Source organism: Halichoerus grypus, chromosome 12 (assembly GCF_964656455.1).
Source record: "Halichoerus grypus chromosome 12, mHalGry1.hap1.1, whole genome shotgun sequence".
Classification (NCBI taxonomy): Eukaryota; Metazoa; Chordata; class Mammalia; order Carnivora; family Phocidae; genus Halichoerus; species Halichoerus grypus.
This window is the reverse complement of record NC_135723.1, coordinates 37,830,465-37,845,742: the sequence shown is the minus strand read 5'-3', so window position 1 is coordinate 37,845,742 and position 15,278 is coordinate 37,830,465. Positions and strand designations below refer to the sequence as shown.

The following is a 15,278-nucleotide window of genomic DNA, read 5'->3' as shown; positions in this document are numbered from 1 at the left end:
GGTGCTGTTTCCTGACTGTGGTTGACACTCCATCTTCAAGTTTTGTGCAAAGGCTCTCAATGGGAATCAAAACATGGATAATCAGGCTGGAGTCTGTGCCTGTGAGTAAGACGCTAAAGCCCATCCCTTTGAGTGCTTAGGCGCTTGGCCTTATCCTCATAACACCCATGTAAAGTACAGTCATTATATCCATTTTACAGAGAAGGAAACTGAGGCTCAGAGAGTTTATGTGACTCTCCAAAGGAGCAAGGAATGAAATTCATTTTCCCATTGCATCATGCAATTTCCCAAAATTGCCTGCTCTAATTCAAAAGATTCCTCTTTTTTGGGGTGCCTGGGTGGCTCAGTCATTAAGCGTCTGCCTTCGGCTCAAGTCATGATCCCAGGGTCCTGGGATCGAGCCCGACATCGGGCTCCCTGCTCAGTGGGGGGCCTACTTCTCCCTCTCCCACTCCCCCTGCTTGTGTTCCCTCTCTCGCTGTGTCTCTCTCTGTCAAATAAATAAATAAAATCTTAAAACAAACAAAAGATTCCTCTTTTTATATGAAGCAAAAGATGATCAAAAAGTACCAGCACCTGAGAACAAAGAACAGAAGTGACAATAGTCAATGCTAAGTGACAAGTCTGAATCAGTCCTTGAATTTATTTTAGTCCATATGGGAGATATATTTAATCACATTCAGAAGAATGAAAATCATATTCAGAAGAATGAAAACTTGAAGTAACTTTTCTCCTGAAAATTGAGAATATTAAATACAACAAGAGGAAAAAGGGGAGGAAGACACAGTCATCAAGAGAATCCATTAAAATGTTCGCCAAAAATAGCTTCAATATTTCATGTGAAATCCGAGCATAAATAATTTGTTTTGTATAAAGAAAAAAGTTAGACTCAGGCTAATATGTCAGAGGAACAATGAACGTTAATGCACTGACAATTAGGAAATGTGCAGGAAGGGATTGATCTGGGATCCCCTACGGCCACCTTTCTATGGACTTTCATGTTCCAGCTCAAAAAGACATAGCCACAATACTTACACATAGCTGATAGGGGCGGGGGAGTATAAAACGGTATCATTTTGGAAAAGTGGCAGTTTTTAACATTTATAAATATTTTACCCAAGAGTAATAAAAGCTGCATGTATGCACAAAGCAGCTTTATTCATAACAGTCTCACACTAGAAACAACACAAATGTCCAGTAACAGGACATTTGTAGTACATTCATACATTGGAAGAATGGACTCAGCATTTAAAAGAAATGAACTATGCAATAACATCATGTGTCTTTAAAACAGGAGTGGAGCAAAAGAAGTACAAACAATACACACTTTATGATTCCATTTGCATGAGATTCAAGAACAGGCAAAACCAATCTCCTGTGATAAGAAGTGGTTGCCCCTGCCTGGGATTGGGAGGATTGACTGGGAAAGGGTATGAGAGAATGTTCTGGGGTGTTGCAAGTGTTCTAATTCTTGATTGGAATGGTGCTGTACACTTAAGATATATTATGAGCCTTTTATTAAATTAAATCTCGATTGAAATATGTACGTATGTATACATGTAAATAAATACACATACTTAAATTTCTAATCTAATAAAGGAATCTATTGCAAGGAGCCAGGCTCCCCTCAGTCCACTGAATTTCACTTTGTCTCTGCCCTTCAAATACTTGGACTTCGTGCTTTCATAATGGAGTGATGCTGCAAGTTTGAACCTTGTGCAATCACCCCCAGGTCATTTTCCTCTAGCTTGCCCACTTCCCATCACCGACACAATGCCGCATCTAGTCACTCTGGCCAAGACAGGAGAAAGTTTGGGAGGCAGGTTCAACCTGGTGGGGAATTCCTCTCCCCCGCACACTTTCCAACACAGGGCTGTGGGTCACAGCCTGTGGGGCATGAATCAGCCTCCCGGGCTCCGCACAGGCACGCTCCGCCCCGTCCGGGGTCGGGAGGACACTCACCCTACATAAAGCAGGCACCCACCACATCGGCACCCAGGCTGCCTGGAGGCTGGACTCCGTGCACCCTCTTCCCGCCGGCACATTCAAGGAACGCCTCGCCCCCAGGGCCACTCAAACCGGACAGCATGGACTCTACTCGCCCCCTCGGGCTGTTGCTTCTGCCTTTGCTCCTGATGGGGACCGCGCTGGGCAACGGTGCTCAGGAGGAGCCAGGTATTGGCGGGTCCGGGACCCCCTCTTTGCGCCGGGCTTCCGCCCCGCAGTAGGCAGCGCGGGCGCTGCAGCTGTGGGGTCCCCTGCACCCGCTCTCTCCGCCCGGCTTTCCCCGGGCCCCTGTTGCACAGGGCGCGTCTAGGAGCCGCGGGAAGGGATATTCGTGCCGAAGTTTGTACTTTCTCTCTGGGCAAACCCCCCTGGGCTGGGAAACGGAGGGACAGAAGTCCCTGGGAAGCCTCTACCTTCCCGGGGACGTGGCTGACCTCCTTCCCTCTCTCGGGCTCTCCTGCTCCTCCAGAAGGAAACAATGCAGACATCTGCCTCCTGTCCCCCGACGTGGGGCCGTGCCGGGCCCGGATCCCCAGTTACTACTACGACAGGTACACGCAGAGCTGCCGCATGTTCTTCTACGGGGGCTGCCAGGGCAACGCCAACAATTTCGAAACTTTGGAGGACTGCAACGAAGCTTGCTGGAGGATAGAGAGTAAGTGGCCGCGCTCAAGCTCAGAACCCTTGCACGGCTCCTTACACAGAAGGGCTGCTAGTAAATTAATTTCCCAGATCCCATTTTCCGCAGTAAGTCGTAGCCTGCATTTTCTCAAACATTAAGTAAGGCTAACTTATTATTTCCAGAAAGTAATCACAAGTTTACACTGGCTAACAAATTTCTCTCCTAAGTGGCATTTATCATAATTCAGTGTCCGCGCAGACTCAGGGCAAGAGTTCACCGTAGGGCATAATGATGCAGGGGTATGATGTATTATTGGGTGCCACATAGGTACTTTTCTTTATCACTAGTTCTAAACCTATGGTTTTTATGCCTCCTCGAGAGCACCATTTCCTCGTGTCAATTACCCATCAATCTGAAATACTTTCAGCGGATTTTATTGTTAAAGTGTGATTTAGCTAACTGTAACTTTTCCTTTTGTCCCCTGACACCCAAACTTGTTTTGGGTTAGTACAGGGATATAGTAGAGATTCATGATCATGGTTTCTATTTCATTTTAATCATATTTATTGTATTTATTAAGGCCAGTAACAAAACATGGGACTTTGCCATTCAAGGAACTAAGCCAAGGAAAAATGTGTATGTATTCCTGTGAATAAGTTTGATTAACTTCATATGTAGAAAAATCAGAGCACCCTGAGAGAACAGAGAGAATTTCCACTGAATTTGGCTGACTCAGGTCTGGAGCCACTATTAAAAAAAAAAAAAAAAAAAAAAAAAAGAGCTGAATACCTGGATTAAGGAAAAGTCTTTTGGGGATTTACTATCCCAGTACTAAATGTGATACTGTTTTCTCCTTAGTTGTTTCTGAAAATACAGTAAAGTTTTGAAGTTAATACTAAGTATTACTTACTAAAAGCAAGTAATACTAAGTCATACTAAGAAAGCTAATTTTTGACTAGCATTGTTTTATGCCCTCCTTTTCCTAGAAGTTCCCAAAATTTGCAGGTTGGAAGTCAGTGAGGGGCAGTGTGGAGCGCACACAGGAGCGTATTTCTTCAATCTAAGTTCCATGACATGTGAAAAATTCATATCTGGCGGGTGTCACAGCAATAAGAACAGGTTCCCGGATGAGGATACTTGTATGGGCTTCTGTGCACCAAAGAAAAGTAAATACTATTTTTATGGGGTTTCTATTTCATTTCTTTAAGATCTTAGGGTGAAAAGATAAATAATTTGATGTATAATTAACATGCCTTGTGTTCTGATGATTTCACATACAGTAGGATATCAGTCCTACTATATATATGTGCCCTGTGAGGGAGTATTATTATTTCCCCATTTACATATGAGAGTACAGGCTACCAGAGGTAAATGACTTGCTAAGTTCTCAGGGCTAGGAAGTCTCAGGGCTAGGAAGTTTTTGCTTCCTGTTCTGGATTGTTTCTTTAGAACTATTTCTCATTTACTTAATTTACACATAAAAATTACAGTATTCTGGGGGTGCCTGGGTGGCTCAGTCGGTTAAGCATCCAACTCTTGATTTAGGCTCAGGTCATGATCTCAGGGTCCTGGGATTGAGCCCTAAGGTGGGCTCCATGCCCAGTGTGGAGATGATCTCTCTCTGTCTCCCTCTGCCCCCTCCACCCCCTCTTGCTCTCTCTCTCTCAACTAAATAAAACCTTTAAATTAATCACAGTATTCTGAACGCCATGACCTCAGGGTTGTAAGGAATCACTTGTGTATAGGAGATAGCGGAATATATACAGACCTCAGATGGTGAATCTTGATAATTTCTGTCTAAAGTCTTCAGCTAGATTTCTGCATCCTTTAGCAACTGCAAACTGCAGGACAAAGACCTCTCTATCCTTCCTTTTTCCACTCCGATTTCTTATCTACATCCCCACCCCCTCAGTCCTGAAATGATGGCTTACTTGGGCAATACTTTTGTAGAGAGAGACAATACAGACATTTTCCCTAGGCACAGCGGAGACACACATACCCAAAGATATATTAACTTAACAAACAAGGAAAACTTGCTTTGGGAGAGATCTGAGGAAGCTCTATAGCTATACTGTGTGCAAAAGCTTGTGTTAATGAGGAGATGGTTGTTGCTTGTTTCCTTAAATTTTTTGTATAAAGGTAAATGTTCCAGTGCCTACTTGGGAATTACATAAATGTATTCTTGATTAATGATGGAAGGAGAGCTGATAAAAACATTTAAAATAAACCTACCAACACAAGAAGGTTTACTAAAGCATGTCATATATCAATCCTTGAAACCCAGCCGATTTCTACCTGACCATATCTGTTTCTTGGGTTTAATTTCTTAACACATTCAAATGATACAAGGACATAGCTTCAGAAGAAATTCTCTCCACTTTATAAAAACTTTAGAATTAACAAACTAGAGCATGTAAGCTTTCTTGAAAATTGAGACACAATTTTTAAATGGTTTAGTATGATATTTTGAATTCAGAATGAAGCTTCAGTGGGATTAGATTTTCTTCAGTTACTTCAGTAATCATCACAGTTTATTAATTTTGGTATTATTGCATTTCTAATTTTGTTTTCCTTTTCATCAAGTTCCGTCATACTGTCACAGTCCGAAAGATGGGGGACTATGCTCTGCTAATGTGACTCGCTATTATTTTAATCCAAGACACAAAGCCTGTGAGACCTTCACTTATACTGGCTGTGGAGGGAATGACAATAACTTTGTTAACATGGAGGACTGCACATATGCTTGTATAAAAGGTAGGTCTTTTTCTTATTCAATTTTTAAACTAATTTTATAAATAATTCATAAGCAAAATTATATTTTATATATCCATGTTCCTAATAGCATATTGCCATTTCTAGACCACTTCTACATAAAGAGCACTTTAGGACTGATCGATTTGGTTAAATGCTCATACTGCCTAGCTCCCAAAGACCGTAACTGTATCCTTGCCTTTTAGAGGTAGAAAGTTATTGAGTGGATAGTGAGTAAAACTGACTTTATAATCATTAAAAATAGTTGAGGTGAGTGTGTAAGCATATTGGAAATGTTGATTATTTAAAGTAAGCCTATGGACTGGAGATATATGATATTTATTTTTATTTTGTTGACTTCAGCTGTGAGGAAGCAAAAGGATAAGAAGATGCCAAAGATTGTCTTTGCTCATAGAAGGGTGAAAACTTGGAAGAAGTAATTTTAACCTTTTTCCCTATATGTCATCTTGTGGAGCTATTGCCTCTATGGTTATATCTGAAGAAGAATATGGTGATATGGGGAAATGAATCATTAATGATTTATACACCAGTTTTTATTGCTACAGGTTACTTTTTTGTGTATTTTTACACATCACTAGCTGCTATTCAAATGTGAATCTATTATTTTTAATTTACTGTTCACATATATTTTAATGTAGTTGAATTCTTACTGTGCATAAGATATAAAAGCAAATATGATTCACCCAGTTCTTGGAGTTGTTCTTCATGATTTCAGAAGGTGAAAGTAACTGAAAAGCATGAGACAATATAGTCATATTCTCTTAACACATATGATCATAAAAAGGACCAGCAAATACATTTTATTTTGCATTTAAAAGTTGGATTATATTTTAGGTCCAAGGAAACAAACTTGCAGATTTACCAACACTTTAGAAAATATTACAAGTGCTGTTATATAGACATGACTAACTTCTTTATCTACTGTGTCATTTAGAAGATAATAAAATAACTTTTTTGAATAAGAAGTTAGTAAATTTATTAAAATCAGAAATGCTTTCTTCTGGGGATAAAATTCTCTCTCTCTCTTTATCTACCTTGCCACCCATCCATCCTCACTCACATGTATGTATTTGTTTATACATATAGATCTTACATTACTTCCAAAGATATTTAGATTGGAAACCACTAAAATTGTTAAAATTTTTGAACTGTTCAAGGCATTCACTTAAATTACAGACCATGAATTTAGTAATTTAAATTCTACTAATGAATTATTCTTGATAAATGTGATCATTCCAGTTAAAGTTTTTTCTTTTCTCTGTAATAAGAATATTTTTAAAAATTCCTACATTTTCATGGCAAGATCAATATATTTAAAATATGCCCCCAATCTAGCAAAATTGTAAGTGCATTTGCCCTTCACTTGAGCAGTCCCTCTTTTAAAAATCTATCCCAGGGGCACCTGGGTGGCTCAGTTGTTAGGCGTCTGCCTTCGGCTCAGGTCATGGTCCCAGGGTCCTGGGATCGAGTCCCACATTGGGCTCCCCGCTTGGTGGGGAGCCTGCTTCCCCCTCTCTCTCTGCCTGCCGCTCCCCCTACTTGTGTTCTCTCGCTCAAATAAATAAATAAAATCTTTAAAAAAAAATCTATCCCAGAGGTATTGTGACAAAAATACAAAATGGTATATTCCTGAGGACATTCATTGATGTATTATTTGGAAGAATCAAAAACTGGAAACAAACCAGATAATCATCAGTAGGGGATTGAAGAAATGGATGAAAAATGAGCAAAATATCTATATATGGATATCATCTGATCCTCAGAATACATTTTTAAAAAGGGTCTAGAACAACATGAATAAATACACACATCACAGAGGACATAAAGATACTAAAAATAGTTACCTATAGCAGGAAGGAGGAAACAGGATGGGACAGGCATGGAGATAAAATTTATGTGAATATACCTTATTATATACTTGTGATCTTAGACCATATAAACATTTTGCATAATAAGAAAGCAAAATTAAAAAGAATAGAAAGCATTCCTTCTACAATTGAAAACAAACCAAAACAATTGAACCCAAATGAATATCAGATAATTGCCTAACTACAGAGAGAATACATAATTATTTCTGGTGACTTTCAAAGCCAGTATTTTGACTATCATTTAAGGGATATAATCTAAGGGTCAAATAAATTGTGAAGAAATCTGAAAATACGTTTAGTAGTCTTATTAGTAATATTGATATTGTTATTTTGAACTTACATAGAATGCTACATTATACTATATATTCTGTAAGAAAATATAAGAATTTATTTCTTTAGAAGTCAAGATTTTCAGTGTTAAGAGAAAAAGTATGAAATTAAGAAATTAAGAAAAAATCTTTAACATTTAAATTGGAATATAAATATTAGCATGAAATCAAAATTTATTTTCTCTTTGGGAAAAAAAAGTATTTTCCACTCTCTCATTGAAAAGTCCTTGAAGCAATGACAATCCAGTAAGTACACCTCCCATTCAGATTGTGGTCTCTAAATATGATTTCTCATTAAGAAGAACCAGGTCTCTTAGGAGAAATCACTGAATCCAGGTCTGGGACAGGAAATATATAAGATGAACCTGGGCCATCTTATTCCAGATAGCAAGAAGCTATTTGAATCATGTCACAAAAACAGGAGAGTAACATTAAGGGCCTTTCAGTGATCTAAAATGAGGCAAGATGGGGGCACCTAGGTGGCTCAGTCGTTAAGCATCTGCCTTCGGCTCAGGTCATGATCCCAGGGTCCTGGAATCGAGCCCCGCATGAGGCTCCCTGCTCGGCGGTAAGCCTGCTTCTCCCTCTCCCACTCCCCTGCTTGTGTTCCCTTTCTCGCTGTCTCTCTGTCAAAAAATAAATAAAATCGTAAAAAAAAATAAATAAAATGAGGCACTATGAACATCAAAACAAATGACTGCAATATATATAAATATATAAAAATGAGTACAAAACAAGTTAATAATTACACACACATACACACCTCCTTGGTCACTTTTGGAGGTTGCTAGGGCACTCTCTCATTACTTTGAAAAATGATAAATTAACAGAAAGAATAAAGCATTTATCCTTTTTTGTTTATCCTTAAAATTATATCAGGAAACTAACTAGTATATGGAAGCTATTCACAGAAGAATCTCACCTACCACATGCACTAAAATGTGAGAAGATAGCTCTAATGAAAGTATACATCTGGGTAATGATCATCTGTGGATGCTAAAACCATGGCATGAAAGGTTGATGGAGAAATTAGGCTTATGTCTCTGAATCCATGGATGATTTTAACATTAATAAAAATGTGCCAATAGACATTACTTGCTTCTTGATATGATGCAATAAGTAATGCACACCTCCTCCCCATGAAGGAATCTTGCAGAAAGAAAAAAGAAAAAATTGAACCAGAAGTTAATCAAACCTCTAGATCTCACTATCATATTGCCAGATCATGAGGCAATATTGGGGATAAAGGCACAATTTACAAGAAACCAGGGAAGGTCAATCGGCCAAATCCATAATGTTGGACACTCTATAGGACAGATACGTTAGGTTCTCCAAGAAACCAGTGACGTTTTTAAAAGGAGTGGGAGGAGGAGTGCTTTCATAGCTTCTATATGGGATGTAACCAAAAAGCAGCATATCACTAAAAGGTTTTTGTTTGAGTAAGGCCTGTATTTGGACTACTTTTGGTGGCTTTTGAGAATGATTACAACAGAAGGATCTTATGTGCTCTGGGATTGTCCAGTGAGTGATACAGAGCCTTTGGGAATTCTGGGGATTCCTCGTGCTACAGGGAAGCTTGATTTGGTATTTGCTCCCTTTAACTCCCCTGCAGCCAAAGACCTCAGGAGATTGCTCAGCCTACATTCAGGCTACAGCTGTAGCTGTCTGTTCAGGTTGGGTAGGAATTAGAGCCTCTGGAAAACAATTTTCTAATGCCCCAAACGTCTGCCATTTTATTTTAATGAGGAAATATATAAAGCTGTCGTAGGTCATCCTGCAGTCTAAGGGAAATTCCTTCTTGCCACAATCAGCCTGAAGACAAGTCACTGCTGTGGTTTTACCAGACAGACTGATTAAAAGGAATGTCTCATTGTGGGACACAAAATGACGCAAAAAAGAATGGGCTGGCTTTTAATAAAATAGTCTTTTATTGAAAAAAAAATTACTCTGGACCACCACTCATTCCTCCCCTATGCACACACACTGTCACATGTTGAACCACAGAAACTGCAATGGAGCCTTTAAGATTGCCTGGATCACAGTATCTCCAAGTATACATCCTATCTCTGCTGACAGTCTTGTAGACATTTAGCTAACAATATTATTCAGTAAGAGAATGTCCTCTGGAGTGTCTGTCCTTGTATTATTATAGTGGCTGCACAAGCTTATCTTTATAGGCTTCATGTTTCCAGTAAAATATAGGTCTTGTGATAAAAATAAGCAAAGGCAGAAAAGTACAGCTTGTAGTTTTAAGATATTCTTTGTCTAGATATTCTGTTATAAGTCTAGAATGGAGGCAAGCAGATGTGGGAATCGGATTCATCCCAAATTATTTCTCCCTTCACTCAGTATTCAATTGGTCACCAAGTGTATGTATTCAAGTCTACACTAATGCTGCTATCTTATTCCAGGAAAATTAATACATTCTCCCAAGTTTCCTTCCTGCCTGTCTGCTCCCTATCCAGTCATCCACGCTGATGCCAGAGTAATCTTTCTGAAAAAAAAAAAAAAATCGTATCAGGTTACTACTCTTAAAACTCTTCAGTGGTTTCCTATTGGATCTTCATGTTAACTGTCAAAGTTCCTACTGTGCCATTTAAGTCTTCCTACAACTGGACCATGACATTCCTCTCCAGATTTATCTCCCCCCCATTCCACTATCACCTGTAAGCTACAATTCAGTTTGCACTAAATTACGGTCAATTTCCAAAGAATGTCATACTGCTTTGGTTTTTTGTAATGTAGTTAGCAAATTTTGTGTGTGAGAACCACCCAGGGAGCCAGGCCTAAGGCAGGGTCCTATGCCCCATGCCCTGGAGTTTTGATTTAGTGGGTTTGAGTTGGCAGAGATGTACACTACAAACAATGACTGCAGATGATTAGGAGGTACACTTGTGTCATACTTTGAGGAACACTATTTTATGCCAGTGTAAGGTTTTTTTCCTTTGAAACGAATATCATTCCCTCCTTACTATCCTCTTGATAAGCTGAATCTTCTGGTTGGCACAGCATTCCTTGGCCTACCTCGAGCAGACCTGACCATGTGCCCTGTGGGTTTGCCTGTATCTAGTACAGCTTCCCGGTTGCACTAATACAGCACTTAATTGTTTTCCTAGGAGTTTTATTGTTAGGGTGTTCAAGTTTTTCATGCAAAATTGATAGATTATATTTCGATTTTAAAATGGGTTATTATACATATTGCATACTGTATAAACATTAAAAGTATATAAAAGGATAAAAATAAAAATAATCCAGAATTTCAGCACTAGATGTTTATCAACCACATTTCTGTTTCTTTGAAGTGTAAGTAGCTCAGTCAAGAGGTATAAACATGCTAATGGTCTCAGAATGTACTGACCAATTACATTAAAGTTGTATCAGCTTATCACCATCTAAGAATCTAAGAATGTATGCAAATGCCCAATACATTGGGTTTTAAAGGAACAGAAAAACGAATCACTCTTTGTTACAATAAAATGGTAGCTCATCATTATTTTAATTGGTATTTCCAGGATTATTACTAAGGTTGAACCTTTAAAAATTTTATGTTTTCTTCCATTAAAGGTTAATACTTCCCTTTAAACTTAGCTTAAAATTTTAAACATAAAAATAGAGCTTAAATTTTACAATTTAATTTTAATCGTGAAAGGTTTCAAATGTACAGAAAATTACAGGAAACTAGTATAATCAACCCAGTTTAACAAACATGATAGGAGTTTGCCAGATCTGTTTCAGGCGCTTTTTCTATTTTAACAGAACTCAAGACTCAAAATGCACCTCTTTCTTATTTCTTCTCACTTTCATGAGAAGCAACTGCTCTCCTGATGTTGGGAGTGTATACTTTCTGTGCATATTTCAATGCTTGTATTATAAATATCATAACCCATAGCAATATGAAGTATCATTCTTTGTGTTTCAGAGTTACTTATATATGGTGTCACACCATGTGTATCCATTGCCATCATGCATTTTTACTATTATGTTTCGGATATACCCTATAAATCCATATTGTTTCATGAAGATCTGCTTCATTTATTTTCTAGTATTCCGTTACATAAATATAGCACAGTGTGTTCATTTCCCTGTTGATGGCTATTTAGTTTAGTCCCAAATTTTGGTTATTACAATATTTATATACATAGCTCATTGTACATATATATGTGAAAGTGAAATAGCTAAAAACATATCCATTTGACCTACTATATCTTGCCAAATTGCTCTCCAAATATTTGTAGCCAGCAATGTATAAGAATTTATATTTCTTCAAGTTTTTTTTACAACATTGTGCATTACTGAAGTCTTTACTGTCATTCATATAAATGAGAAGTTGTACTTCATTACTGTTTTCATTTTTATTTTCTTGATTAGTAATGGGATTGAAAATTATTTTTTTCACATTTTATTGGCTATTCTTCTTCTATAAATTGCCTCTTTATACTCCTTTCCCATTTTTCCAGTTTACTCTGTGTCTTTTATTATTAACATGTATTTTTTATGCATCCTGAGTAAGAATTCCTTGTTATATGATTTATAGATACCTTCTTCTAATTTGTGGAAAAAGTGATGTTATTTGGTTTTTCTGCCTGTTGGATTATGATGTTACATTACTGCATGAAGTGTCAGAAAGCTGGGTTAATTTAACACTTTCTCAACTCTTAAATTGATTATGTGACCTCATTACAGGAAAGCAGAGAGTATGATATTTGTGCCAAAGTCCAGGAGATCAGGAGATATTTCCTCAGTAAAACACAGTAACATTTGAACAAAGAGATAACAAAGGTTTTATGTACAATAAGAAATATTATATTGGATATAAAAAGCAATATTGGAAGAAATATTGGCTAAGAATTTCTCCAAACTAATTAAAACACATATGACTACACATTCAAGAACCTCTATATACCCCAAACAGAATACAAAACCAAACAAACAAAACACAACTAGGCACATCATAGTTAAACTTATGAAAGCTAAAAACAGACTGACAATCTTTGCATACCTAGAAAAACAGAGAGAATACCTCCAAATGAGCATCAAAAAGACTAATGACTGACATTTCAACAGGAACTATGGATGTCAGAAAATGAAAGATTAACATTAAAGCGCTAAAGGAAAACAAACAAACCCTGCAAACCAATATTCTATATCCAGCAAAAAATCCTTCAAAATCGAAGGATAAGTAAAGATGTTTACAGTTAAACACAGCTGAGAGAATTTGTTGCCAGCAAATCTGCACTACAAGAAACATTACCGGGAGTTCTGAAGGAAAATGATCCCAGATGGAAGCACATAACTGCAAAATGGAATGAGAGCACTTGAAGATGTAAACATGGAAAACTATAAATGAGCTCAGAGTGGGACGTGAGCCATGGCGGGGATGCTCCCCCAGGCTGCAGCAAGCTGTACCAGGAGAAGCTGACCCTGGGGATCACCTGCAGCCTAGAATCTTCCCCAGGTGTGACAGAAGTCACTATCTTAGAAAAGCCACCTGCTGAGTGTCATGATTTCCTCATAGGAACAACAACAACAACAACAACAACAACAAAAAAACTGTGTGCTACCTGAGAATGTGAAGTATTTTTACCTGATGACAAATGGCTTCCACATGACATGGAGCATGAAGCTACCTGATGACAAATGGCTTCCACATGACATGGAGCATGAAGCCCACACCATTCCACTGGGCAGCATGGCAATTAACAGCATCTCAAAACCGACTCAACCCAACCAGTCTTCTGTGTATGCACTCCCTAATGCACCAACTCTGCAGACCTGGAAGTTGATGCACTTGGAGCCAGTGAGAACCAGCCAGAGAAGCCTCACTTGGATTCTCCCAGTGTGGTTTTTGAGCTGGATCCTTGCAATCTGAATGGGGAGGTTGGCCTTGTCTACAAAAGAGGAAAACCAGCATTCACGAGACACTGAGATCTGGTTCCTGGACAGAGCATTATACTGGCATTTTCTCACGGCTACCTTTACCACTTACTATTGCCTCCTCATCATGCACCTGGGCCTGCCGCAGTGGTAGTATGCCTTCACCAGCTACGGCATTAGCTCACAGGCCAAGCAATGGTTCAACCTGCATAAACCTATCACCTACAACCCCAACCTGCTCGCAGAAGAGACCAACTCCTTTGTGAACAAGCTGGATCCCAGCAAAGTGTTCAAGAGCAAGAACAAGACCTTGCTCCCTAAAAAGAAAGGGCTTATCCAGCCTGCAGTTGGCCAGAAAGGGCCCTCAGGTCCTCCCTCCACCTCTAAATCCTCTTCTAGCCCCAGAAACCCTGTCCAGAAATGAGCATCCCCACCTCCCAACAGCCCCATAGTGGATGATTTCCATGCACAGATGGCCCAAGCCTCAGATTCTGTGTGTGGCACCACAGGCCTCTTCCTATCCAAGAGCCAAATCCTAGGCCTTTTACTCCCTTTGGCATTAGCCAGGAGTTCAAGGGCATACTCAGGTCTCCCTTAGAGTCCTTTCCTCAGTCCCTGCCCCTGAAAGCTGTGGAACTTGTTTAAGTAACTAAATAGATCTGTTAAGAACTTTCCTCTCTTTCCACCCTCAACCCTCTACACCCTTCAGCAGTGATTAGAGAAGTCCCCCAAAGAAACCACTGGTTTTGAGCCATGAGGCATTGGAACTGTGCTGTTCAATTGGTAACCACTAGCCACATGTGGCTATTTAAACTATATTAAAAATTCAGTTCCTCAATCACATTAGGTACATTGTGAGTATTCATGTGGCTAATAGATTCTATATTAGACAACACAGAGATAATGGAACATTTCCATCATCACAGAAAGTTGTGTTGGGCAGCACTGCATTAGAATATTTTCATGCTGCCCTTTCTCAGTTTGTTTTTGTTAGAGAATGGGGATACCTTAATTTGATGGGTCATAATGTTCCATGAAAATTCTTGAAGATACAATTGTATATGTTCTTTTTATTTTTATAAGGAATTCTCACTCTACTCCTTTTTAGTTTCCTACAGCTTATTGTTTCCAGTAAAAAAAAAAAAAACCCACAAAACATTCTGTTTAAAATTATTAACTATTATATCTTATGCATATAAAACCTTATATTTAAAATATATGAAATTGATGGCACCAAAGGTGTTTTGGTTAATGGAATTAAACTATTTTAGTTTCTTGTATGCCTTGGGAAGTATTACAACTTACCATGTAGAATTCATATAGTGATTTTAAGAGTAATCAATGAAATGACAAAAAAATATATATCTAGAAAGCTAATAGAGGAAAGAATGAATAAAAAAATGGAACAATGATTAATCCAAAGGAAGGCCAGAAAAGATAAATGAAGAAACAAAGATGAAACAATTAGAAAATCATGGCAAGATGGTTGACTCAAACTCAACCATCTCAGTAATATGAAATTAAATTGACTAAGCACTCCAGTTAAAGGGAGAACGGTCAGGTTAGATTAACAAACAAAAAAAATAAAAATTCAAAATTTAACTCAATACTGTTTACAAGAGACATACTTTATATACAGTTACAAATATCTGAAAGAAAAAGGTGAAAATGCATACCATGCAATCAAAAATCAAAATAAAGCTGTTGTAGTCTATCAACAGAAGAGAAAGAAGAGTGACAAGAATTAACTAAGTTTATGAGGAACACTTCACAATGATAAAAGGTTCAATTTAACCAACAGGAGGA

General features: G+C 38.3%; 1 protein-coding gene and 1 pseudogene across 1 annotated transcript; both read left to right on the top strand.

The window, feature by feature from the left end:
• Window positions 1-1,152: 1,152 nt before the first annotated feature.
• Window positions 1,153-6,087, top strand: TFPI2 (tissue factor pathway inhibitor 2). Its single transcript, XM_036113267.2, has 5 exons — window positions 1,153-2,175; window positions 2,477-2,662; window positions 3,616-3,795; window positions 5,213-5,383; window positions 5,744-6,087. The coding sequence occupies exons 1-5, from the start codon at window positions 2,088-2,090 to the stop codon at window positions 5,818-5,820; spliced, it is 702 nt and encodes a 233-aa protein (XP_035969160.1). The 5' UTR covers window positions 1,153-2,087; the 3' UTR covers window positions 5,821-6,087.
• Window positions 6,088-12,941: 6,854 nt separating this feature from the next.
• Window positions 12,942-13,896, top strand: LOC118549021 (tubulin polyglutamylase complex subunit 2 pseudogene; annotated as a pseudogene).
• The last annotated feature ends 1,382 nt before the right edge of the window (window positions 13,897-15,278 follow it).